We start from the raw sequence: 25,734 nt of genomic DNA on the forward strand, positions 1-25,734 counted from the left end.
AACATATTTATTGAGATACAGTTTACATAACATAAAGTTAACTTATTTAAAGTCTACAGCATAATGATTTTTAGAAGTAAATTTATAAAGATGTATAATTATGGTGGCTCAGACGGAAAAGTGTCTGCCTACAATGAGGGAGACCCGGGTTCGATCCCTGGGTTGGGAAGATCCCCTGGAGAAGGAAATGGCAACCCACTCCAGTACTGTTACCTAGAAAATTCCATGGATGGAGGAGCCTGGTGGGCTATAGTCAGTGGTGTCACGAAGAGTCAAACATGACTGAGCGACTTCACTTTCACTTTCATAATTATTAGCATGATCCAATTTCAGAACATTTCCATCATTTTAAATAGATTTAACTTGCTGGTTTGCTGTTAATCATCACCTTTTTTTTGAACTTTCATAAAAATGGAATCATATAATATGTGCTATTTTACATCTTACTTCTCTCTTCTTATGTTACACATACATTCATGTATGTTGTTCACCTTTCCATATTAGATTGCTTAGCATATATATTACAGTTCCTTTAAACTCCTGGTCTGATAATTCCAACATCTCTGCTACATATGAGCCTGGTTCTGATTCTTCCTCTATCTCTTCACACTGTATGTTTTCTTTTAGTATGTGTGTGTGTATATATATATATATATATATATATATATATATATAGTTGTTTTTTTTTTCTGAAAATGAAACAGGCTGTTAGAGTGAGGTTTCAGTTATCAGGCTAGGAGTTAGGCTGAGTTTAGTGTTTGCTGTAGCTGTAGGTCTCAGGAGCTAAAATTTTCTCTGGTGTCCTTGTTTTTGTCCTTTTTACTACCTTTAGGTTTTCCTAGAGACTTCTGAAATGAGGTTTGAGACATACAGTTTTTTCAGTTTGGCCCTCTTGTTACTTAACAGGAGCCTTATTGATGTGGCAGTAAATTATGAGGGTGAAGGGGGAAATAGTCTATAGGCTTATGCTTAAGTCTCAGTCTTTTAGTGATCCTGTGACCATGGGCTGTGACCTTCACAAGCGCGTCTCAGTTTTTTCTTTAGGTGGCAAAGGTATACCAGAGAGCCTGAAGTTGGATATTTTCCTTCTCCCATGTTGAAGGCTAGCTGGAGCTGGAGTTGGGTACTTTTCCTACCCTGTTCAATTAAGCCCAGTCAGTTAAGGTTTTGCAGAGTAGTTTCTCTTGATAAAGCATCTTATTGAAAATACAATGCTTTGCATGCATTACAAAATTACTCTTCCCCCACCCCCCACCCCTCTTCTTCCCAGAAGCATAAAGAGACTTTTCTCAGATATTCACTGTGAGAGCCCGGTTGGCCCCTTAAAAGTAAAACACAAAAGTTGTGCAGCCTCCATTAAGACTGGTTTGCCATGGCATTTTTAACTCTCAAATTTGTCCACAGTGAGCCTCCAACAATTTGTCAATTACATTTTAATTTTTTGGTATAGTATAGTCAAAGCTATAGTTTTTCCAGTAGTCATGTACAGATGTGAGAGTTGGATGGTAAAGAAGGCTAAGCAACTAAAGAATTGATGCTTTTAAACTGTAGTGCTGGAGAAGACTCTTGAGAGTCCCTTGGACAGCAAGGAGATCAAATCAGTGAATCCTAATGGAAATCAATCCTGGATATTCATTGAGAGGACTGATACTGAAGCTAAAGGTCCAATACTTTGGCCACTTGATGCAATGAGCTGACTCATTGGAAAAGACCCTGATGAGGGCAGGAGGAGAAGAGGGTAACAGAGGATGAGATGGTTGGATGGTGTCATCAACTCAATGGACATGAGTTTGAGCAAATTCCGGGAGATAGTGAAGAACAGGGAAGCCTGGCATGCTGCAGTCCATGGGCTCCCAAAGTCAGTCATGACTGAGCAACTAAACAACATGATATGAAAACATTTCAATATTAAAAGTTCCAAAATTTCAAACAAAGTAAGTACCCTTGACCTATAAAATGAAAGTTGCCAAAGAAGGGAGAAAATAAGCAATAAGAAAAAAATAGAAAATAAAGCATAAAATAAGATGACAGAAATAGATCACAATAGAACAATAATTAAATAAATCAAGATTAAAATTGTCATATGATTTTTAAATCTCAAAAGAAATAAAATAATATTGAAAATAAAGTAATAGAGAAAACTTAGATAGCAAATGTGAATGCAAATTTAGACCTAAGTTTAGACCTAAGTCTAAATTTTGATAGAAGGTTGAATTCATGACAAGAATATTATAAAGAAGGAAAAGACTGTTAACTATAAGAGCAACAATTGAAGTATACATTCATGGCAATATAGCTAAATAAACCCACAGGCCTACATTCCCACTAAAGCTATATGAAAACAGTATAACCCACAAATAGAGAAATACGCATTATTTTAAACCTCCATGGAGCATTAAGACAAATCTCCATGTGAATCCCTCATTGGATCCTGTGTTACTAAGGGTTAGAGAATTGCAACATAAGGGAATTTTGTGTAAGACTCAAAGCTCCTTCTCTATATAGTTCAGGCTGGACTTAAAGCTTCAGGAGGATGCAGTGAGGGGAATGGCAAAGCACACTCAGAAAAGAGAGTATGTACGTAACATTCTAGGCCTGTCTGAAGAGGCTGCTCAAAAACAGACTCAGCCCCAAGGGTTTGACCCCTAGTCCTACACTTCACCCTACTACCATTGAAGGTCAGTACCTTAGCTCACCCTGACTCATTCCTGGCTTCTGGATATAGCACAAGTGCACATTTTGAATGTTCATGTTCCCTAAAAATTTAAATGTTGAAATCCTAACTGCTAAAGCTGGGAGGCGAGGACATAGGAATGTGCTTATGAGCTTTCATGAATGGGATTAGTGCCTTATAAAAGAGACCCCAGAGATATCTCTAGCTTCCTCCCATCATGTAATAATACAGAGAGAAGACTCTGGCTTTGAACCAGGAAGAGAAGTCTCACTAAGGTAACCGTGCTGGGTGAGAATTTGATCCTGGACTTCGTAGCCTCTAGGACTGTGATAAATTTCTATTGTTTTTGATCAATCCAGTCTAAGATATATTGTTATAGCAGCACTAACAGATTGAAACAACATGTTCCAAAACTTATGTATAGAGTTGCTGCTGCTGCTGCTAAGTCACTTCAGTTGTGTCCGAGTCTGTGCGACCCCAGAGATGGCAGCCCACCAGGCTCCCCCATCCCTGGGTAGGGACTGTCTTATTGTTGCAAACTAAGAAGTTGTGGATAAGGAAATGGCAACCCACCCTAGTAGTCTTGCTGAGAAACCCCATTGACAGAGGAGCCTGTTTTGCTACAGTCCATGGGGTTGCAAAAAATTGGACATGGCTACTGCAGCACTAAACAGCAACAGCAAGAAGTTGAGTAGAGACAACATATGAAAGGTTTTAAGTAGAAAATTATGGGTTATTAGATTTGAAAGTACTGGATTGATTAAGGAAAGATGAGTGTCTGTGTGTATAAGTGCGTTTGTAGTATGTCCCAAAGCTCTCTGTGCAGTTTAAAGCTTTACTAAATCCCATGGACGGAGGAGTCTGGTAGGCTGCAGTCTATGGGGTCGCGAAGAGTCGGCTACGACTGAGCGTCTTCACTTTCACTTTTCACTTTCATGCATTGGAGAAGGAATTGGTAACCCACTCCAGTGTTCTTGCCTGGAGAATCCCAGGGATGGAGCGCCTCATGGGCTGCCATCTATGGGGTTGTACAGAGTCGGACACGACTGAAGCGACTTAGCAGCAGCAACAGCAACTCCAGAATTATAAATGCTTCAAACTTACAAAAATATCATCTGAAGGTTTAACTGTTGCCAGATGCAAGCATGTGTGTGCCCATTTTAAGCAATATTGAAACGTCAGAGTTTGGAGCAGAGAAAGGTTTATAGCAGGGCCATGCAAAGACACAGGTGGCTCATGCCCAAGAAAACCCTTGAAGCCTTTTAGAAAACCTTTTTAAAGGCAAAGTGAGGGAGGGGGATGGTTAGATGTTGCAAACTACTGGTGTTGGATCCTTTGTTCTAGCAGCTGTCCAGGTAGGTCAAGTCACCGTCATGTCATGATATTCCTGTAAACCTCCAACAAAACAAATGTTATTTTCTGTTCGGCAACTTTTTATCTCCATATGAATGAGCTTTTAAAAGTCAATGCCATGAGAATAGGCTATCCTGTATATTTCAGGCTATAGACAACATTCTTCTACAAAAAAATACAAAGCCAACATGACTAAACACAGTTTACCTCCATTTACAAAAGATGCAGAGCCATTCTGGGGTCCAAAGAATGGGTGAGGTCAGCCTGGAGTCACAGGAATGGGCAGAGTCAGCATGAATAAACACAAGCAACAAAGCACAAAGATTAAAGTAAAAACAGATCTAATGTGGAGTCAGATTTGTTCTTCCTTATTACATAACTACTTATAATTCTTTCATGTTTATGAATTTTTAAAAATAGTTTTATGTTTGCAGGTTGGTCTCTTTGACAGAAAATGGGATAAAACATATACTATTCAAAATTCACAAAACTAAACAAGTCTCTAGATTTACATAAGACACAAACGTGGGGAAATTGGAGTTAAGGATAAAAGAATTTCTGAGTGTAAAAATTGCTGGCAAATAGCCAAACTTTCAGGGTCAACTTCAGATTTTCAAGAGTTCTAAAACTGGTAGGCCTTGGCTCCAGACCTCTAATGGATGAAGGAACCCAGTAATATCTGTACTCCACATGGAATGAATAGAAAATTGGCTAAGGTCTCTCTGAGTGGATGAGACTAGTTGGAAGGAGAGATCTAGAAGCCTCAGGAGGGTGCGGGGATCTGTGCAGCTCAATGAGAGGGAGCCATGATTCAGCCTACTCCTCTTCCTGCCCCTCCCCCACCCTTAGGACCCCTTTGTGACAAGGCCATAGCTCTGTGATGCAGGTCTGGGGTTCTGACCTCAAGTGAACTCCCAGTACTCTGTTGCCTAACGGCAACAGTGCAATTCAGAAAACGGAGAATTTCTTTTCTTTGAAAAGTATCAATTCAGAAAATGGAGAATTTCTTTTCTTTGAAAAACATTCTTGCTACCTTGCTGAGATCCAGCTCAACTTCCTGGTTGATTGATATCATTCTTGCGTTCTTCTGTGGACTGGGGCTCTTCCTTCTGTTACTCCCATGCTTGCAGAGTAATCCATACTTACCACCAACTAGAAAATATAGAAACATCAGGAAGGTAAGAAACCTTTCCCTCAATCCCAACAGAGATTATCTCTTTTTTTCTTATTCTTATATCCACTTTTTAAAATCACTCAGAGAGATTACTGAGATGGGAACTCTCAGGAAAGCATAGAACATCATCCTTCTAGGGACAAGCCAGGCCAGACAACGGTTAGAGTGGGCATAAGGATTTATAGCCCAAGATCTCAGGCCAGGAGTCCAGGTATGGTGGAGAGCTCTGGGCAAGTCCCAGATGCAGTGACCATTGGCCAAGGACTGAATTACTAAGAGTTCAGTCTCTGTAGGAAGACTGACCCCTGAGCACTGGTTCACTAGCCACCTTCCCATAGCAGGTGTTGAGTGAGACTTTTCCCTGTATTGGGACTGATCCTTATAAGCGCAATGTTGAGTCCCTGAGAGCCTCAGAGCAGAGGGTAGAGTGGAGGTCTGGCCTTGGGAAACAGAACCCTATCTGACAAAGCTCACATGGGAAATTAGTTTCACACAACTGAGAATGTGTGTGTTTCTTGATCCGAGGAACAATGACAGAAGAAATCTATGGTGAGTATCACTTACAAAATCCTTCTTTGCACTCTTCGAAGAAAAAACTGAAAATATTGTTATCCACTTTAAAAATAAGTAAACAAGGAAAAAACCACAGAGGCCCATTAGTTAAATGTAGAAAGTCATACTGTTCATGGACGCTAAGCATCTGTAGCTCACCTGGAGAGAGGAGAGGGTTGGGTGATAGTCTCTCCTTTTTTTTTTTAATCTCTCAGCATCAAGTGGAGATGAAGGGGAGGAGCCAGAGTAGGAAGAAACGTGAATCTTTGAAAGGTAAGCCTTTGCCATTCAGTCCTGCATGCCCCAAGAGTTAGCTTCCATCTCTCCTGTCCCTGAGGGCCCAGCTCCATGGTCTCTGAGGATGCCAGTGGCAGAGCCTATTCTTCAGGAAAGAGAGCCTTAGGGAGGCTCCTGGGAAGGAAATCAGAGTCCAGATACTTCCCAGAAATGTGTGCTTAGACTATGAAGCCATGAAGAACCTGGAAATGGGGTATGTGGATTGTGGTGGAACAATTGTGCCTCTGTTGGGAGGTGGTACCTCCAAGTCTAACTGTGGACAAGTTGTTTAACTTTGCTCAGATTCTTCTGTGAGATGATGCTGACCTTCTCCTACAGGGCAGTTAAAAGGGCCATTAGGGAGTAACGAATGTGGAAGTACTTTGCAAAGGACAAACCCTTGTCAAGTGAGCCTTGCCAGTGATGGCAAGGTTGCAGCTCCTGGTTGCAGCTTCTGTCTCCTGCCTCCTAAAGCCACCTGGGGAGGCTCCCTGACAAGAGAGGGACATATGCCTTGGACACTGATGCTTGGGCTCTAGAGCTTAATCCCCCAAAGATTTCCTTTAAAGAGCCATTTCACTTAGCCTCCTGAAGCACTCTTAGGCCTCTGCCTTCACCACCATGACACAATCTCCTGACTTCCAGCTTGCAGAGATTGCCTGGAAGAACTGGAGGGGACTCGCCACTTGGTTTCACTTCTTCAAAGGTAATGAATCTTCCCCCTTCCCTCCTGGGTCCTCCTTCCTTCTGGAGCCAATAATGTGACCCCAGCCCTGGGAAGGGTTGCAAAAGCCCTAGGGTGAGGGACAGCAGGAGCATTATGAAGTCAGTGTGGGGGCAGAGGAGGGATCCTGGGCTGCAAGTGTCCACCCCTGCCTGGCCTGCCCAGCCCTCCTGGGCCCATCTGCTCCTGGTTGCAGCTTCTGTCTCCTGCCTCCTGCAGCCACCTGGGGAGGCTCCCTGACAAGAGCAGCTTTCATCAGTTCTCCCGTCAAGATCTCCTTGATGAGGTGTGCAAAGCAGTGCCTGCTGGAGCCCACCAGCCATGTGGGAAGACACCTGTGGAAGACACCGCTCCTGCCATGCCCCTATTGGCTCCTCTGACCAAGCATTGTCTACCTCTGGCCTCCATCATTTCACCAGGCCCGACAACTTCCTCAGTTTCTGTTCATTCACACACATCCCTGAGTGCCTCTCAGCCACTAGAGCCTTTTATTTCCCCAGACATCCTTTCATCCTCCACAGTTGCTCTTTCCTCACCCCCACTGTATCTGCCTGATTCAGAGGCCTGTCCTCTGACAGCCTCCTCTGCCCCACCACTGCTAGACTCCGTTTTGACTCTTACTCAGAGTGACTCCTCGATGGCACTACCACTGGGACCTGCCCCACAAAGCTTGTTTCCACATCCTCCTTGGTCAGCTTCTCTTATCCCAGCTATCTCAGGCCTTGGTCATTCACATTGTCCCGTTTCAGCCCTGTCCTGGTGGCAGGCAGCTGCAAAAGCCTTGTATCTCTCAACCTCATCAGAGTACAAGTCCCAGAAAAAGCACCTTTCCCACAACCCAGCAGGGGCCTCATTATGGATCAGCCCCACAGACAGACAAGTAGAGGCTAGTAGCCCTTTTTTGCTCAACTCTCATGAACAGAAGCTCCTAGATATACAAGTGACAAAGAGAGGTGAGATCAAGATTTGGAAAGAAAAAGAAAAAGATGAATCACATCTAAAACAAATGAGCCCAGACTGTCACCTGAATTCTTTGGGGAATATGTTGGAGTCTCTGCATGCTGAACAGAACACCACAACCCCCCAGGCTTTCTGGAGCACAAAAGACAAACCAGGGCAGCTGCCTGGTCCTCAGCAGTTCTCATATCCCAAGGTCCTGGGGAACAATCTACAGCAGAAATGTAACCAGCTTTTCTGGGGTCTTCCTTCTCTGCACAGTGAATCCTTGGTGGCTGCTGTTTCGATCCCTGAGACCTCTTCTGTACCACAGTCTCCTTTCTTATTCAACAGAATTTCTCATGCCTGCCCAGTTCAAATGCAAGCTAAAATATCTCCACTGCTTTTCCAGTTCCAGCCCTTCTCCCATCTAGAGTTCCAGTCTCAACCCTTTATTCCAACAATACCTCAATTCCAGCCCCCTCCTCTGGCTCAGATCCAAACCCAAGCACATCTAAAATCCTCTCTCCCAATCCTACCATCTTCTTCTTCAGCTCAGATTAGGACCTTTGGACTGTCTTGCCCTACAGCCCAGAATAAGCCACAGTCTCTTACCCCAACTGAGATTCAACATTCAGAATGGTCCTTGTTGCAGAAGCAACTAGAAAATGGGAGGACTTTATCTTCTGTAGTCAAACAATCTGAGGAAGTCTTTAATGTCTTCCCTTCCAACCTTCCTGAAGACAGCTGGGTGGTCTCCATCCTTCCTGAGAATTTTCCAATCAGTCTAGAGCTCAGGAAGCAGCTGGAACAACATCTCCAAAATTGGCTCATCCAACATCAGTGGGAGCTGCCCCAAAGGATCCAAGAGTCTTCAGAGATAAGGCAGCTTCAGGGAGAATTACCAAGCACATGCCAAGCAAAGGGCAAGGATAGACCCCCACAACCATCTTTGTTTACAGGTAAAAGCAGCAAGGATGCACAGAAGGTGAGGTTCCAGCTAAGCCAGGGTGTGGGCAAGGGCCTAGGGCATATTCTGGGGAAGGTTCCAAAAGATCTGTCTAGGAACTCAGAAAGCTCTGTAGTGAAGTTTCAGGAGGTGAACTCTGAGGAGTCAGAAAATGACCTAAGGCTCTTGAGGAGTGACTCAGGAATTGATTTACTAAGGAGCTTAGATAAGAACCTAGACAACATTCTGAAAGGCCATTTGGGCAGGAAGTTGGGGCGGAACAGCAAGGGTTTGGTTCCTGTGAATGTACATCAGTCTAGCCTTGATGTCAAGCATCCTTCTTCCAAGTCTGATACTCTGGAGGAGACCAGCAATCTAGGCATCCTGAAGGGTTGGGAACCCTGTGTGAACACCGGTTATAGGGTTTCCTTCCTCGATCCAGATACTCAAGAGGAACTGGAAGAACATATTACAAGATTTAGGGTAAAGCATAGGTGGGGCCTACCTCTCAAGGTCCTCAAGCCCATAAATCTCTTTAAATTGAAAAAGCCTCAACCCTCCACCATGCAGTTTGTCTCTGCGCCCTCAGCCACCTATGTGCCTGAGTCCCACTCAACAGTAAAATTTGCTGAGTTCCTCGGAAAACCTCCTCAGGCCCATTCAAGAGAGGTGATAAAAGAAGAGTCAGTTCCCACCCTGATAAGGCCTCTCCTTACTCCGTCACCTGTGTATAAGGAAAATCAGAGGGTGCTGGCAAATATCCCGTGTGATGACTACCATGGACACTCAGAGGCTTCTCTGACTGCACTGGAGGGCAGGTCACCTTCTCAGTCCTTCAAACTCAGCGTTGTGGGAAGAACCTGGAAGACTGAGACTGTGAAATGGACCAAGAGGGACAGCCTAGAGTCACATCCAGGCTCTACAATGGCCAGGAATGAACCAAGAGAGGAGAGTGGTAGTCAGGCCTCACAAGACCCCTACCAAAGGGTAAAAATGATGGAGGTGAACTTAGGATCCCAATCTTTGAGAAGTGAAGAGGCCAGGGAAGCAGCGGAGCCCAAGGAGTCTCCTGCTTTTCATCAACAGTCTAGAGTTACATTGGGAACCAAAGTGTTAACAAAACCCCAAACCACAAGTGTACATAGGAGGAATTTAGAGGCCCTAGGGGCCAGTAAACATTCCCCACTCACTAGAATGTCTGTTTTCCAACATCTAGGTGAGCCATGCCTTAACACGGACGTTGCTAGTAAGTTTAAGTCCAAAGTAAAGGCACCGTCAAACACCCAGCTTCAGCACTGTCCCGAACACACATGCCTTGCTGCAGACAACTTGACTTCTCCAGTGTCTCACTGCCATCCCCAGAGGCTCCCCACCAGAGACAGATTAGCTTCCCAGACACTACATGGCTTTAAGGCAGCCCAAAGGAGAAGCCTAGGGCAGCAGGAGCCCCAAATTTCAAAACTTCAGGATTCAGGGAAGAGCCAGAGCAAGATGAGAGCCCCTACTTATAAAAGAGAGGACTGTAGGAGGCATAAACCAGGAGAGCATAAGGAAAGCTTCAAAGAATTAGGGACCTCTCAAGCTGGAAATATGAGACGCCCTGCCCTGGTCTGGGGAATAGTAGAGTCTTTTAAAAGCAAATGTCTCCAAGTCATGCCAGAGAAGAAACAGGGTCCTCAAGAAAGCCTCTTCAGAAAAAATATAAGGCTACTTTTAAAGTGGATTTTCCCCAGTAGAAAAGTTAAAGGTGGTGATGCCCTGCAAAACTGCAAGCCCAAATCGGCCACTGCCCAGAGCGAAGGACCAGTCGAAAGCAGATCAATCCTGAACAGTGAGAATGCTGAGGCTCAGGCACTTATGACAGCTGTTGGACAGATCCTAGAAGAAAAAATGACAACTCACCATGGACTTCATGCCACAAAGTTAAAAGAACCCAAACAGGAACTCCAAGCCCCGGTATGTAGGTGTTTCTGCTACCACAGGCTTCCTTCCTACCCACAGCAAGGGAAAAATATGGGTTATACAGCCTGTAGTCATCAAGCCACCTCCAGGGGCCAGAGTTGTTCTTTCAGAGAAAGGGAAGTCAGACATCAACAGAGCTCAAAAAGTGTAAGATTCAATGATGAGCAGCTGAGCCCAAGGTGCCTCCCAACCTCATCCCCCAAGAAGACTGTGACTCTGGTCTGTCCCTGCCATTATGGACCAAGGATTCCAGGTGCCCCAGTCCACCATCAACACTGTCCAAGGCACTGTCATCTTTGGGGAGGGGTCTTGCCTGCTCAACCATAAAGTACTACTCTAGTCTTTCCTTTAGAAGAAAAACATGTCTCCAAGAAAAAATTCGGTCCATGTAAAGAAAATTTTTCTTAGCATATCCAAGATATTTAATGTTCCCCGATACATAGGTTTTTTTTCTCATAAGAATATACTGTAATGACTGCTGTCTATGCTGTACACTTTGTTTCTAGAAGGGAGGGGCATGGAGGAGCATAGAGGGACGAAGGAGAGTAGCATTGTAAGCTTGCTCCTTGTCTTGAGTCTCTTCGTTGCACCTTATAATACTGTCATTACACAAGCAGAAACTATGAGGTGGGAAAAAGCTATGAAGCCCACACAAAGGATTTGGTTCAACCAGTCTTTTTCCTGCTTCTGCTCTACTTTGAACTTTATTCAGCTATAGCATATAGGTTTACAGAAGCATGATAGAGCTAGACATTCCAACTGAGGCTCCAGGAAATGTCAGAAGCAAGTGGATGGAAGTTTGGAGGGAATTAGGATACCGCACTCTGAGTTTAGAAGCAGGAGAAATCTGCCCCTGGATCTCTTGTTAGGCAATATACAACACCTACCCTTGAGAGTTCCTTCTCTCTATGACGAAGGCTGGGATTGACATATGCCCTATGAACCCCTTTGAGTTTAGCATTAATAAAGTGTACAGCATCACTCTCCACCTCCTCTGCTCTTCCTACACTTTAGAGCAGAGCAAGGATGTGCTCTGTGTGTGTAGGTGGGGGAGGATTAGGCAGGCTGCTGTGTTGACCCCTGTCCCATACAAATGAATAGCTATGTTCATGGTTACCTACCTTCCCCTCTATGTTAACCCCAGAGAAGAAGTTTTAGATGAATAGAACAGGGCTGTGACTATGTACAATCTATCTGATGGTCATACACTGTGAATCTAGTGTAAGATGTAGATGAAGATAAAAGGTTGTATCCAGGGAAGAAGGCAAAGTGGTATCAGGTGCCCATAACTGCACAGTGAAAAAGAAGTCTCTTGACATACAGCCATCTAAAGGCCTAGAAGGGAGGAAAAGTTAAGAGTCCAGCAGCTCATCATGGTCCCACCCCAGAGTCTCTACCCTATTCCAACTCTAAGATCACAGACCTACAGAAAGCACCTTAAGTTCAAGTCAGAAGGTCAAATGTGTAGAAGTAAAGCAAATCAGGGAAGATTAACACTATATTAAACAAGCTTATACATCACTTCTTGAGTTCTCAAAAGGATGATTTGACAAGGAGTGCTGTACTTAGTCACTCAGTCATGTCTGACTCTGTGTGACCCCATGGATTATAGCACGCCAGGTTCCCCTGTCCATGGGGATTCTCCAGGCAAGAATACTGGAGTGGGTTGCCATGGCCTCCTCCCGGGGATTTTCCCAACTCAGGGACTGAACCCAGGTCTCCCACATTGCAGGCTAATTCTTTACTGTCCAAAATGGGGGGCGGGGTGCAGTCCAAGAGTGTTCCACTGCTCTGCTTCTAGCACAGCATATCTTGTCCCCTGGTCCCCATTCATATGGGAAAGCAGGGAAATGAGGAAGAATTTCTCTAGAGTGATTAGGTGCATTCTGCCATGTGCAGGGTACACAGTGGACACAGCTCCCGGGAGTGTCTTTCCCATTGTGGAGAGTTTTGCTCCAGCATATGCTCCTGATTCAGATGGCAACAGAAATGGACCCCATCCCCCATACCTGTCAGACTTCTCAACATGTGGAACTGAGAGCTGGGGTGGTAAAGCAGAGTGGACACAGGACTGCTCACAACCCTGCTTTCTCCCTGGAGCCAGTTCCTGCCTCTGAGGTCTAATTTCCAAGACAGTCTCGAGAATGGGCAGAGCAGTGAGAATGGAGCCAGAACTTGTGGGAGGAGTCGGGACTCAGGGCTGGAACCTGAGCCTGGCTGTTACTGGATCCTCTCCAGGGTACCCAGAAGTGAGCTCTGGGAATGTGGGGAACCTGAACACAGACCTCTATGGCTCCTGCCTGGAGGAGACAGGTGATGCTGATGGATCAGGAGGAAAACAGAAAGAAGCCAGTCCCTCTGCCCTTCTTTCACTGCTCAGTCTTCCATAAGGTACAGTAAGATCAGAAATGGAGAGAAACAAACAGAGACAAGACACAAGGACTTTACAGAGACACGTCTCAAGAGAGACTTCTTGCACAGATACCTTCCACAGGGAGTCCATACTGAGGCCTCACTCAGGGACCTCATGTTGCCTCACAGGCCCTCAGACAGAAACCTAGCACAGATTTAACAGACTTCCCAGAGATACTTTCCAAAGGGACCTCATACAGAGACTTCACCCAGAGACCTCATGTGGCCTCACCAGAGACTTCACATGGAAACCTCACAGAGAGTTCATTTAGAGACAGAATGTAGGAGATCTCTTGTGCCCTAAAGAGACATCTTACTGAAACCTTACACAGATAACCCACGGAGACTTGACACAAAGGCCTCACAGAGACCTCACATCTTTTCTTTAGGATCCATTGACAAATCTTCTTTAGTGAATATGAAACCACTAGCAAATTGGCAGCATAAAAAGAATATTATCTGTTGTGCTCCCTTGAGATCCACCATTACTGAGTGGGGAAATGCTGGGGAAGTTTGGTTCTTTTGTAATGTCATTGTCTCTGAACCAAAGAATTATACATTCCACATGTAGATCTGCAAAGTTAATTCTTAGGTGTTCCTTAGCTTGAGAACCACAAATTCTATTTTTTAATTTTTATTAGAAAAATGAAGAAAATGTTATTTCTTAAAAACACACAAGTACTTGATTTACTTATTTTTTTAAAAAAATTATTGGAGTTCAGTTAATTTACAATGCTGTGTTAACTTCAGATATACAGCAAAGTGAATCAGTTATAATATACATATGTCCACTTTTTTTAAAGATTCTTTTTGCATATAGGCCATTACAGAGCATTGGGTAGAGTTCATTATGCTCTACAGTAGGTTCTCATTATCTGTTTTATATATAGTAGTATGTATACTTCAACCTCAATGTCCCAGTTTATCCCTCCCCCGCTCCTTATCCCCTAGTAACCATAAGTTTGTTTTCTACACCTGTGATTTGACTTCTGTTTTGTAAATAAGTTCATTTTTACCCTTTTTTTTAAGGAAAAACACAAATTTTAAGCACAACACTTTCAGTCTCCAATGAGAAAAATATTTGTCCAATTTTAATTATCATCCAGTCATGGTATATTTCACATTTTTTACTTTATTGGAGGTAAGACCTGAATTTGAGATAGCTTACTTATTTCCTTCAGAAACATAAGAAAAACCTTCAACAAATGGATTCTAGGAATGAAATAAATCAATAAAGAAGCATCAGGACTCACATTCACTTCCCAGAGGACTTTGTAACTAGCACATTATTTTGCACATAACAGCTTGCAATGGGTTTGTGGAGTCTTGTTTCCTTCATTTTTTTAGCAGGCCAGTAATCATGTGAGGATTTTTCACAAGTCAAATTCTTGGCTATTAATATTTTATTATATTTTATCTGGCAAAATTATGTTCCTTAACATTATTTTATTTCTTAAAATGTAGTAACGCCCTAAAATGATATTAGACAATCCTAACACTCTGCTAACATACCTACAAGGATGGTCTATTAAGGATTCATTCTTAAATAATTCTATGAAATGCACATTTTATAAAATATCAGTTGGGATCCATTTTATATTTATTATAGGGTTAAAAATATATTGCTTTAAAATTTTTTGAAGTATTATAGATATATCACAGCCTATGCTTGAGATTATACATGTGACCTAATAAAATCACTGCTGCTGCTGCTGCTAAGTCGCTTCAGTCGTGTCCAACTCTGTGCGACCCCATAGACGGCAGCCCACCAGGCTCCCCCGTCCCTGGGACTCTCCAGGCAAGAACACTGGAGTGGGTTGCCATTTCCTTCTCCAATGCATGAATGTGAAAAGTGAAAGTGAAATCACTCAGTCGTGTCCAGCTCTTTGCGACCCCATGGACTGCAGCCTACCAGGCTCCTCCGTCCATGGGATTTTCCAGGCAAGAGTACTGGAGTGGGGTGCCATTGATGGTTACATTTCCCAAACAGAGGTAAGTTGTCTTCCCTACTCAGGTTTGCAGGGGCACCATTCACTGTGGAAACCAGAGGAACCCATCCCACCAACCCTCTCCCCCAAACAGGGACCCACCATCTGTACTCCACAGGCATGTTGTACTACAGATATCTAAGTGGTGCTGATAAAACTTCCAGAAAGTTGTAAAGTAGTGCATGCCAGGCAGGGTGGATGAGGATTCAGAAAATGCTAACATGTTTTATAGAAATAGAGATGACATACCATTATGGCTGTAAGCATTTCTGCACATTTCCTGGCTGCCTGGATCTGGGAAAATGCACCCGATTTTAAAGTTTCTCAGCCTCATTCTCTGCAGTGAAATCTACAGCTCTTCCTTCCTTTTCTGAGTCTGGAAGCTGGAATTCAGAAAATCTTTTTTCTGTGATTTCACAATCTCTACCATCTGTTTTCCAATGACCACTTCAACTCAGATATCTCTCAGTTCAGGGATCACTCTTAAACATCAAGACCTTAAAAAAGGTCTCCGCCGTTGTTATTCCCACCACAATTTAATACTACTAACATTTTACAATGTCAGTAAATCTATTTTGTAGAATGTGGCCCCTGGACTCCACCTACTAAATGTTATTTAGGCAAGTCATTTGTTACCTAGCTATACAAATTTTATAAAATCATTTTATAAAATTGTACTTCAAAAAATGTTATTTTATACAAATGGTAAATCTAGGTATTTAGGCTAAAATTATTGCTTTTAAAAATGTTGGTTCTTATCCAAAATATTTGCCAATTTTCTTTTCTTTTTGCATATAGTGGAAAATATATTTAAAATAATTCAACTGTGAAGATATCACTATTTTATTGATTTTTTTCACTTTGTATACTTGTGTAACAAACCCTTATTATTGTACAGGAGACAAGAAAGTTTGTTTCTTGGGAAATATCAGCCTTAGAAACTCATTAGGTTAAAGCTTAGCATGTTAGATATGAGGGCAAACATTTTTTTTTTTTTTTTTTTTTTTTTAGATGGCAAAAAAATAGGCCTTAAGAACTTGGCAACAGAAGCAAATTGAAAATTGAAATCCAAATCATTGAAATGAAATTTGTTGGAACAGTTTCTGTGTGGAGAGGCTGACTTCTAGGCACTGAAGAGAAATGAGGACAGAATTGAGACTAGCCAGCATCTTGCAGGGCTTCGCTCAGAGACGCTTTAATGCAAAGATCTGACTAGATTTCACAGAGAGACCAGGCTGAGGGTGCAGAGATCACTAAATCACATTCAAGTACCTGTTTATTTGGGTGATAAATTCCTTGATATGGTGGATCAGATGCTGTTGAGGGGGACACTGGTGCAGGGGAGGTGTTGGGGAGGTTTTCTGAGTGATTTTGCAACTGTAAATTCATCGAATAGAGATGTTAAAAAGTTCTGTTCCTAGTAGGGAGTGTCCAATATGATATTTTGGAACAAAAATGTGTATTTGGAAGAACTTTCTAGAAAAAAGCCATAATGAGAGGAGAAAATTCATCTGGGCCTGGCTAGTAATATTCTTCCTTCACAATTTTGTTGTGGGTTCCTGAGGCCTGGTGTCACTGCTTGGAGACCTGGTCCCAAGAACTGTGCCCCACTTTGTTATGCTCAGGGCAACCTGGGAACCAGGAAGTTGCTTGTCTGAAAGCAGACAAGGTTCTCCCTTCTACACCTATCATCTTGCTCTCTAGATGGACACATATCATTTACAGCTGAGAGATATGTGTTAACCAGCTTTGTTTCATAAGACACAATTCATATACTCTGTAGTAATGTTTCCCTCTGTCTTTTATAAGCTCAGGGTAAGAATCAGTGCTGAAATTATTCTGCTGGAGTAATAAAATACGTGCTTTTTTTTCCCAAATAGTGATTATATTAGTTTGCTAGGGCTGCTTTAACGAGGTGGCTTAAACAACAGCGGGTGGTAAATTCCTTGATATTGTGGACCCAGCAACGCCAAAGAATGTTCAAACTACCACTCAATTTCATTCATTTCACATGCTAGCAAAGTAACGCTCAAAATTCTCCAAGCCAGTCTTCAACAGTATGTGAACTGAGAACTTCCAGATGTTCAAGCTGGATTTAGAAGAGGCAAAAGAACCGGAGATCAAATTGTCAACATCTGTTAGATCACAGAAATAGCAAGAGAATTCCAGAAAAACATCTACTTCTGCTTCATTTGGGATTCCCTGGTGACTCACAGTAAAGCATTTGCCTCCAGTGTGGGAGACCTGGTTCCATCCCTGGGTCTGGAAGATCCCCTGGAAAAGGCAATGGCAACGCATTCCAGTACTCTTGCCTAGAAAATTCCATGGATGGAGGAGACTGGTAGGCTACAGTCCATGGGGTCGCAAAGAGTCGGACACAACTGAGGGACTTCACTTTCACTTTCTGCTTCATTGATTACAACAAAGCCTTTGACTGTGTGGATCACAACAAACTGGAAAATTCCGAAAGAGATGGCAATACCAGACCACCTTACCTGCCTCCTGTGAAACCTGTATGCAGGTCAAGAAGCAACAGTTAGAACAGAACATGGAATCATGGGTTGGTTGCAAATTGGGAAAGGAGTACATCAAGATTGTATATTGTCACCCAGCTTATTTAACTTCTATGCCAAGTATATCATGTGAAATGCCAGGTTGGATGAAGCAAAAGCTGAAATCAAGTTTGCTGGGAGAAATATCAATGACCTCAGTGCAAATGACAACACCCTTATGGCAGAAAACAAAGAGGAACTAAAGAGCCTCTTGATGAAGGTGAAAGAGGAGAGTGAAAAAGCTGGCTTAAAACTCAACATTTAAAAAGCTAATATCATGGCATCTGAGAAGGCAATGGCAACACTCTCCAGTACTCTTGCCTGGAAAATCCCATGGATGGAGAAGCCTGGTGGGCTACCATCTATGAGGTCGCACAGACTCAGACACGACTGAGCGACTTTACTTTCACTTTTCACTTTCATGCATTGGAGAAGGAAATGGCAACCCACTCCAGTGTTCTTGCCTGGAGAATCCCAGGGATGGGGGAGCCTGGTGGGCTACCATCTACGGGGTCGCACAGAGTTGGACACGACTGAAGCGACTTAGCAGCAGCAGCAGCAGCAACATGGCATCTGATCCCATCACTTCACAGCAAAGAGATGGGAAAACAATGGAAAAAGTGACAATTTTTCTTTTTGGGGGGCTCCAAAATCACTGCAGATGGTGACTGCAGCCATGAAATTAAAAGACAATTCCTACTTGGAAGAAAAGCTATGACAAACCTAGACAGCATATTGAAAAGCACAGATATTACTTTGCCAACAAAGATCCATCTAGTCAAAGCTATGGTTTTTCCAGTAGTCATGTATGGATGTGACAGTTGGACCATAAAGAAGGCTGAGTGTCAAAGAATTGATGCTTTTGAGCTGTGGTGTTGGAGAAGACTCTTGAGAGTCCCTTGGACTGTAAGGAGATCAAACCAGTCAATCCTAAAGGAAAACAATCATGAATATTCACTAGAAGGACTGATGCTGAAACTGAAGCTCCAATACTTTAGCCACTTAATGGGAAGAGCTGACTCATTGTAAAAGACCCTGATGCTGGGAAAGATTGAAGGCAGGTGTAGAAGGGAATGACAGAGGATGAGATGGTTGGATGGCATCACTGACTCAATGGACATGAGTCTGAGGAGGCTCTGGAAGATGGTGAAGGACAGGAAAGTCTGGCGTGCTGTAGTCCATGGGGTCCCAAAGAGTTTGACATGACTGAGTGACTAAGCAACAACAACAATCTTCCCAGAAGGAAAAAGGGCCTGACTTTCTTGTCTCTACCCAACTCTGGAGATCCCAGAGCCTTTTATATAAAAGTAGGTGTTGGAGAAGACTCTTGAGAGTCCCTTGGACTGCAAGGAGATCCAACCAGTCCATTCTGAAGGAGATCAACCCTGGGATTTCTTTGGAAGGAATGATACTAAAGCTGAAACTCCAGTACTTTGGCTACCTCATGCAAACAGTTGACTCATTGGAAAAGACTTTGATGCTGGGAGGGATGGGGGCAGGAGGAAAAGGGGACGACAGAGGATGAGATGGTTGGATGGCATCACTGACTCGATGGACGCGAGTCTGAGTGAGCTCCGGGAGTTGGTGATGGACAGGGAGGCCTGGCGTGCTGCGATTCATGGGGTCACAAAGAGTCGGACATGACTGAGCGACTGAATTGAACTGAGGTAAAAGAGACAGGGAACAGAAAGAAAAAGCCTTCTAAACTTACCCTTAAAAACCAAAGCTTGTACATAAAGAAACTAACCAAAATAACTTTCAGGTTCATGTGAACTGGGAAATATTCAATATTAAGTTGATACTAATATTGTTTCAGTTTGTTGATCTAATTAATATAGGCATGCCATTAAGAGTCAAAGTTCATTTACATGGGACTGAATTTACTAATAAATATGATTTCTAACTTCATGACTTTAGAAAATATACTAGCTTGAATCTTCATTTTCTCTTATGCTGTGACCTACAACAAGGTATTAAAATATTCCCCTGTAAACAGAGATAAAACATCTTTGTTTTCTCTGTACCTGATTCTGCTAGAGTTTAGCTTCTTCAGCTAGCTCCCATGGACTTCATGATTTACTGCAACTGGATTACAACTATTTATACTAATCATTGCTTAATTTCTCCTTTGTTTCCCAATTGTTTGTGCATTTGTCTCCCTGTTACGCTATGACTTTGTCAGTGTTATTAGCTTCATTACTTATATCTTGTCTATTTTATAAGATTGTCTCTTACTGTACCCAGTGTGTAACCAGTCCTCCCAGCAACAATAATGATGACTAGGTGATTTAAAGCAGTTGATCAGAAATGCAGTTCCATATAAGATCAATGATTATAATGGTATAATTCTAGATTGGGGAAGAAACAACAAAAGGCAATATTTTTCTGGACCGCAAAAGACTAGTAACTACAGGTAGTGCAGAGAATTTGGAATACTGTTTTATGGCCTAGTCCAGTAATAGCACATTGAGTGGCCTGTTAAAGAAATCTCCACAAGACCTGGGAATGACCATTTCTAGCACTGAGGGAAAAAATGGTCATGTAATGCCCCCAATCCATGGTTATATTCATGAAAAGAAAAGCTATAACCAACCTAGAAAGCATATTAAAAAGCAGAGACATTACTTTGCCAACAAAGGTCCATCTAGTCAAAACTATGTTTTTTCCAGTAGTCATGTATGGATGTGAGAGTTAGGCTATAAAGAAAGCGGAGTGCCTAAGAATTGATGCTTTTGAACTGTAGTGGAGAAGACTCTTGAGTGTCCCTTGGACTGCAAGAAGATCCAACCAGTTCATCCTAAAGGAGATCAGTCCTGAATATTGGAAGGACTGAGGCTGAAGCTGAAAGTTCAATACTTTGGTCATCTGATGCAAAGAACTGATTCATTGGAAAAGACCCTGATGCTGGGAAAGATTGAAGGCAGGAGGAGAAGGGGACAGCAGAGGATGAGATGGTTGGATGGCATCACCGACTCAATGGACATGAGTCTGAGTAAACTCCAGGAGTTGGTGATGAACAGGGAGGCCTGGCGTGCTGTAGTCCATGGGGTCGTAAAGAGTTGGACATGACTGAGCGACTGAACTGAATTGATAAAGCAAAAGTCAAATTAACTTTTTTTTGACAGAGAAAAATTAGTTTAGGAAGCTTCATTGTGGCCTTCCCCTCAATGGGCCTTACAGATGCTAATAAGAGCAACTAAAAATATCAACAAAAAACTTGGAGGAAAAAGTCTGGCTATTATTTCAATGAGGTAAAAAAAAATTTTTAAGGAGTTACTTAAAATGAATAAAAAATTGTTTGGATGGTTATTTAGAATGGGATAAATAAAATGGGCATTTACAAGATTAAACAAGATTTGATACTACTACACTATGGGATGGGCTTCCCTGGTGGCTCAGCTGGTAAAGAATCAGCTTGCAATTCAGGAGACCTGGGTTGGGAAGATCCCGTGGAGAAGGGAATGGCTACTCACTCCAATATTCTGGCCTGCAGTCCATGGGGTTGCAAGAGTTGGACACAACCGAGTGACTTTCACTTCACTTCACTTCACATACTACTGGCAAAGGTCAGTTTTCATTCCAGTCCCGAAGAAAGTGTCACTCAGTCATGTCCAGCTCTTTTCAATGCTATGGACTGTAGCCTGTCAGACTATTCTGTCCATAGAATTACCCAGGCAAGATACTAGAGTGCATTGCCATTTCCTTCTCCTGCATTGCAGGCAGAGTCTTTATCAGCTGAGCCACCAGGGAAGCCCAATCCCAAGGAACCCTAATCCCAACACCAAAGAATGTTCAAACTACCACACAATTACACTCATTTCACATAAAATAGCAAGGTAGTACTCAAAATCCTTATAGCTAGGCTTCAACAGTTCATGAACCCAGAACTTCCAGATGGACAAGCTGGATTTAGAAAAGACAGAGGAATCAGAGATTAAACTTCCAACATCCGCTGGATCATAGAAAAAGCAAGGGTAGTCCAGAAAAACATCTACTTCTGCTTCATTGACTACACTAAAGCCTTTGACTGTGGATCACAACAAACTATGGAAAATTCTTCAAGAGATGGGAATACCAGACCACCTTACCTACCTCCTGCAAAACATTTAGGTCAAGAAGCGACAGTTAGAACTGGACATGAAAAAACAGACTGATTCCAAATTGGGAAAGGAGTACATCAAGGCATATATTGTCATCCTGCGTATTCAACTTATTTGCAGAGTACAACATGCAAAATACTGGGCTAGATGAAGCTCAAGCTGGAATCAAGATTGCCAGGAGAAATATCAATAACCTCAGATATGCAGATGACACCACCCTAAAGGCACAAATCAAAGAGGAATTAAAGAGCCTCTTGAAGAAAGTGAGAGAGTGAAAAAGCTGGTTTAAAACTCAACATTCAAAAAGCTAAGGTCATGGCATTGGGTCCCATCACTTCATTGCAAATAGATGGAGAAGCAGTGACAGACTTTATTTTGGGGGGCTCCAAAATCACTGCAGACAGTGACTTGAGCCATGAAATTAAAAGATGCTTGCTCCTTGGAAGAAAAGCTATGACAAATCTAGACAGCATATTAAAAAGTAGACACAGCACTTTGCCGACAAAAGTCTGTTTAGTCAAAACTATGGTTTTTCCAGTAGTCATATATGTATGTGACAGTTGAACCATAAAGAAGACTGAGCACAGAAAAACTGATGCTTTTGAACTGTGGTATTGGAGAAGACTCAAGAGTCCCTTAGACTGCAAGGAGATCCAACCAGTCAATCCTAAAGGAAATCAACCCTGAACACTCATTGGAAGGCATGATGATAAAGCTGAAGCTCCAGTACTTTGGCCACCTGATGCCAGGACCCAACTTGAGGTAGGAGATAGAGTGGCTCTAGGTTGGACATTTGCAACCATCCAGCCTCCTCTTTGCATTTCCTGAAGCAAGAGATAGATGGGGTCCAGTTGAAGAATTTATAAGCAGCCTCCTGTGTGTTCTCGAGATGGAAGTAACAGCAGAATCAGGGTAAATAGCCTGTCTTTGTCTCTTGTAAACATCTCGAGGAAATAATCATGGCAAGGACAAAGAGAGGCAAAACCCTGTCTGAGTAAAAGATTAAAGGATCTCTGCTTCCCCCTTTTTAGGATAAGGGAGACACTACACAAGTACAGAAAGGCTCCTTGGAGTCAAGGATAATGCCAGGTCATAATGAGTCTTACTACTCCCAGAAACCTTCACTTCGAGATCCACCTTGGCTAAGGTGTGTGTGCGCACCCCCAGGGGAGGGTCCTGAGACAAATTAACCAGGGGCTGGAGGGAGACAAAGCAAGATTATTGGCCTGAAGGAAGACAAAGACCCAGAAACTGCCCCCTAATAAAGGATTTAAACTTCCCAAAGGTGAGACTCTTTCTGAGCTCATCCTTGCACCTTTCTGCATGTAATTTTCTTTACTGTCTACCTTCTGCCCCCTTGCCTGAATTTGTTCTTGACTGGACAGGCAAGACTAGGGACCTTAACCCTAACTGCTGGCTCCTATGGTCCAGTGGTTAGGACTCCCAGTCTGGGAAACAAAGACCTTCCTTCCAGCTACTTACTGCTCACTGCTGCTTACTGCATCACACATCCTGAACCAGATTCATTGGAAAAGACCTGGATGCTGGGAAAGATTGAGGGTAGGAGGAGAAGGGGGTGACAAAGGATGAGATGGTTGGATGGGATCACCCACTCAGTAGATATGAGTTTGAGCAAACTCTGGGAGATAGTGAAGGACAGGGAAGCCTGGCATTCTGTAATCCATGAGGTCACAAGGAGTCAGTCAGGACTGAGCCACTGAATAAACACAGTAAATGAACCATGAGGGACCCCTACTGGTCTCTAACATTAAAAGCTAAACAAGTCTATTCTATTTACCCCAGTTTTAAATTATCTATTTAAGGGGCTACTAAACTTTACACTGAGGACGGAGGAGCCTGGTGGGCTGCAGTCCATGGCGTTGTGAAGAGTCAGACACGACTGAGCAACTTCACTTTCACTTTTCACTTTCATGCATTGGAGAAGGAAATGGCAACCCACTCCAGTGTTCCTGCCTGGAGAATCCCAGGGATGGGGGAGCCTGGTGGGCTGCCGTCTATGGGGTTGCACAGAGTCGGACACGACTGAAGCGACTTAGCAGCAGTAGCAGCAGCATCTGACCAATAATTTTGGGACAGTTAGGCCAAGGGGCCTGACTTCTGGGCTTTACCTGACTCTGGAGATAGGAGAGCCTTTTATCTAAAAGTAAGTAAAATAAGACAGGGAACAACAACAACAAAAGCCTTCTGAACTCTCTTAAGATCAAAGCTTGTTGATTGGATGCTTATGAAAGCTAAAGTTGAAGGTATAGAGTTGGAATTTAGATAAATGTATACAAATTGCTATATTTAAATGAAGTTTATATAAGGTGGTTACAGCTCTTATTTCATTATATTGTGGGAAAGACAAGGCATATAGATTGCCACTAAGGAAATATTAACTAAACATGCTGAGGATACCAACAGTTACCTGAGTTATACAGAATAAGTAAACTGGGAATTAACATGCAAAGGTTAATTTTTTTTAAAAAGTAGTGCTTTTGCTTGGGTTTAATTTATAAACTTAGAAAAGTCTTTGCTAAATGCCTTATACAAACCTTTGAAGACATGATAAATTAAAACTTAAGTTATAAAACATAGAACTTTGTAAATTAAAATTCAGTTTTATTAAAAATCTTGCCACTGATTTTGGTAACTTTAGGTGACAGAACTGTTCTTTGAAAAACTAAATAATTGCCTTTGTCTTGCAAGTATGTAAACCAGAATATGAATACAAGCCTCTAGGAGCTGAGGCTAAGTCTAATTAAGCAGGCAAGTCTTAGGAAATAAAGAGGGGGAAAAAATGGCAGTTTTAAATCAAACTGCTGAGAATATTCCCTCAGCCAGACCTTACAGATAGCACGTCTTAACCACCTGAACAAGAAACTTTGAGGTATTCCAACTGTTTGTTAACTAGTAAGTTTATATCTATATTATAATACCTGGTTCATGCTAAGTTTTTAGTAAGCCATGAGATCTTGTAAATCTCTGCAAGTTGTAGTTCATGTAAATCATAGCTACCATACAAAGAATACAATGATGGGGGAAAATAATAGTAGGTAAGGTATTATTATGGGGTTTCCCAGGTGGCACAAGAAGTAAAGAACCTGCCTGCCAAAGCGGTAGACATAAGTTTCCATCGCTGGGTTTCGAAGATCCCTGGAGGAGGGCATAGCAACCCATTCCAGTATTCTTGTCTGGATAGAGGAGCCTCATGGATAGAGGAGCCTGGTGGGCTACAGGCCATAGGCTTGCAAAGCGTCGAACATGGCTAAGCACACAGCACAGCATTTTGGTTTGTAACACTAGTAAAATCCTGTGAATTACACAAGTCTCTGAGCTTCCCTCTTACCCTCTAGAAAATGTGATAAATTGTGTCTATATCATAGATAAGAAATATGAAAGGGAGAACTACACAGAGAACACACTGTGATGTCTGAAGAGAGTAGATGTTCACTAGTGATATTCCAGCTCAATGCTTCAAGCCACAGGCAGGCTCCTAGGGGCCAGCAGGAGACACCTGGAACAAGCTCTGATTCTCAGCAGGGCGGGTGCAGGGATCATTGGTGCCTAGAAGATACACAGTCAGGCAGATGCCATGGCTCAAGGAGCCCCAAGAAATGGCTGGCACCCAACTCCTGTGTGTAGCTACATCCCTCTTTCTGTCCCGGTGGCCTGAAGGTCTCTGCTGGCAAGAAGCAGGGCATCTGCAGCAACCCCTCTCCCGCCCCATCCTGTAAGAGGCACACCTCAGAATTGGGCAGTCAACAACTTCACCTTGTCATCTGGGACCCACTAGGAAGATCGGGGGAGGGGGAAGGAGATGAGGGGAAGGGAGGAGCCGGTCTGGGCTCTGGGAATTCTATGCCGAGTGGTCTCAGCAGTGGAGAAGAGGGAGGATCATGCAGTGGACTGAGAAGCTCAGACTGACCCGACTTTTTGCTTCCAGTTCCCCTCCCATTTCTGGAGCTGCGCCCCCAAGCCCCCACCTACCCACCCACCAGGATGTTTGCTTTGCTCAAGTTCATTCCCACCCCCTCAGGAAGGTCCTGACCCTGACGGATCCATTGAGCTCTTTCCCCTGC

General features: G+C 43.0%; 1 protein-coding gene across 1 annotated transcript in view; it reads left to right on the plus strand.

Moving 5' to 3' along the window:
• Nucleotides 1-25,734, plus strand: part of LOC102189675 (spermatogenesis-associated protein 31A3) — a 182,365-nt gene that overhangs the window by 153,850 nt on the left and 2,781 nt on the right. The window contains exons 3-4 of the mRNA XM_018052781.1: nucleotides 6,973-9,321; nucleotides 10,375-10,594. Of these exons, the coding sequence (XP_017908270.1) occupies nucleotides 6,973-9,321; nucleotides 10,375-10,594 (2,569 nt within the window). The remainder of the gene's footprint in view (nucleotides 1-6,972; nucleotides 9,322-10,374; nucleotides 10,595-25,734) is intronic.

Source organism: Capra hircus, chromosome 8 (genome assembly GCF_001704415.2).
Source record: "Capra hircus breed San Clemente chromosome 8, ASM170441v1, whole genome shotgun sequence".
Classification (NCBI taxonomy): Eukaryota; Metazoa; Chordata; class Mammalia; order Artiodactyla; family Bovidae; genus Capra; species Capra hircus.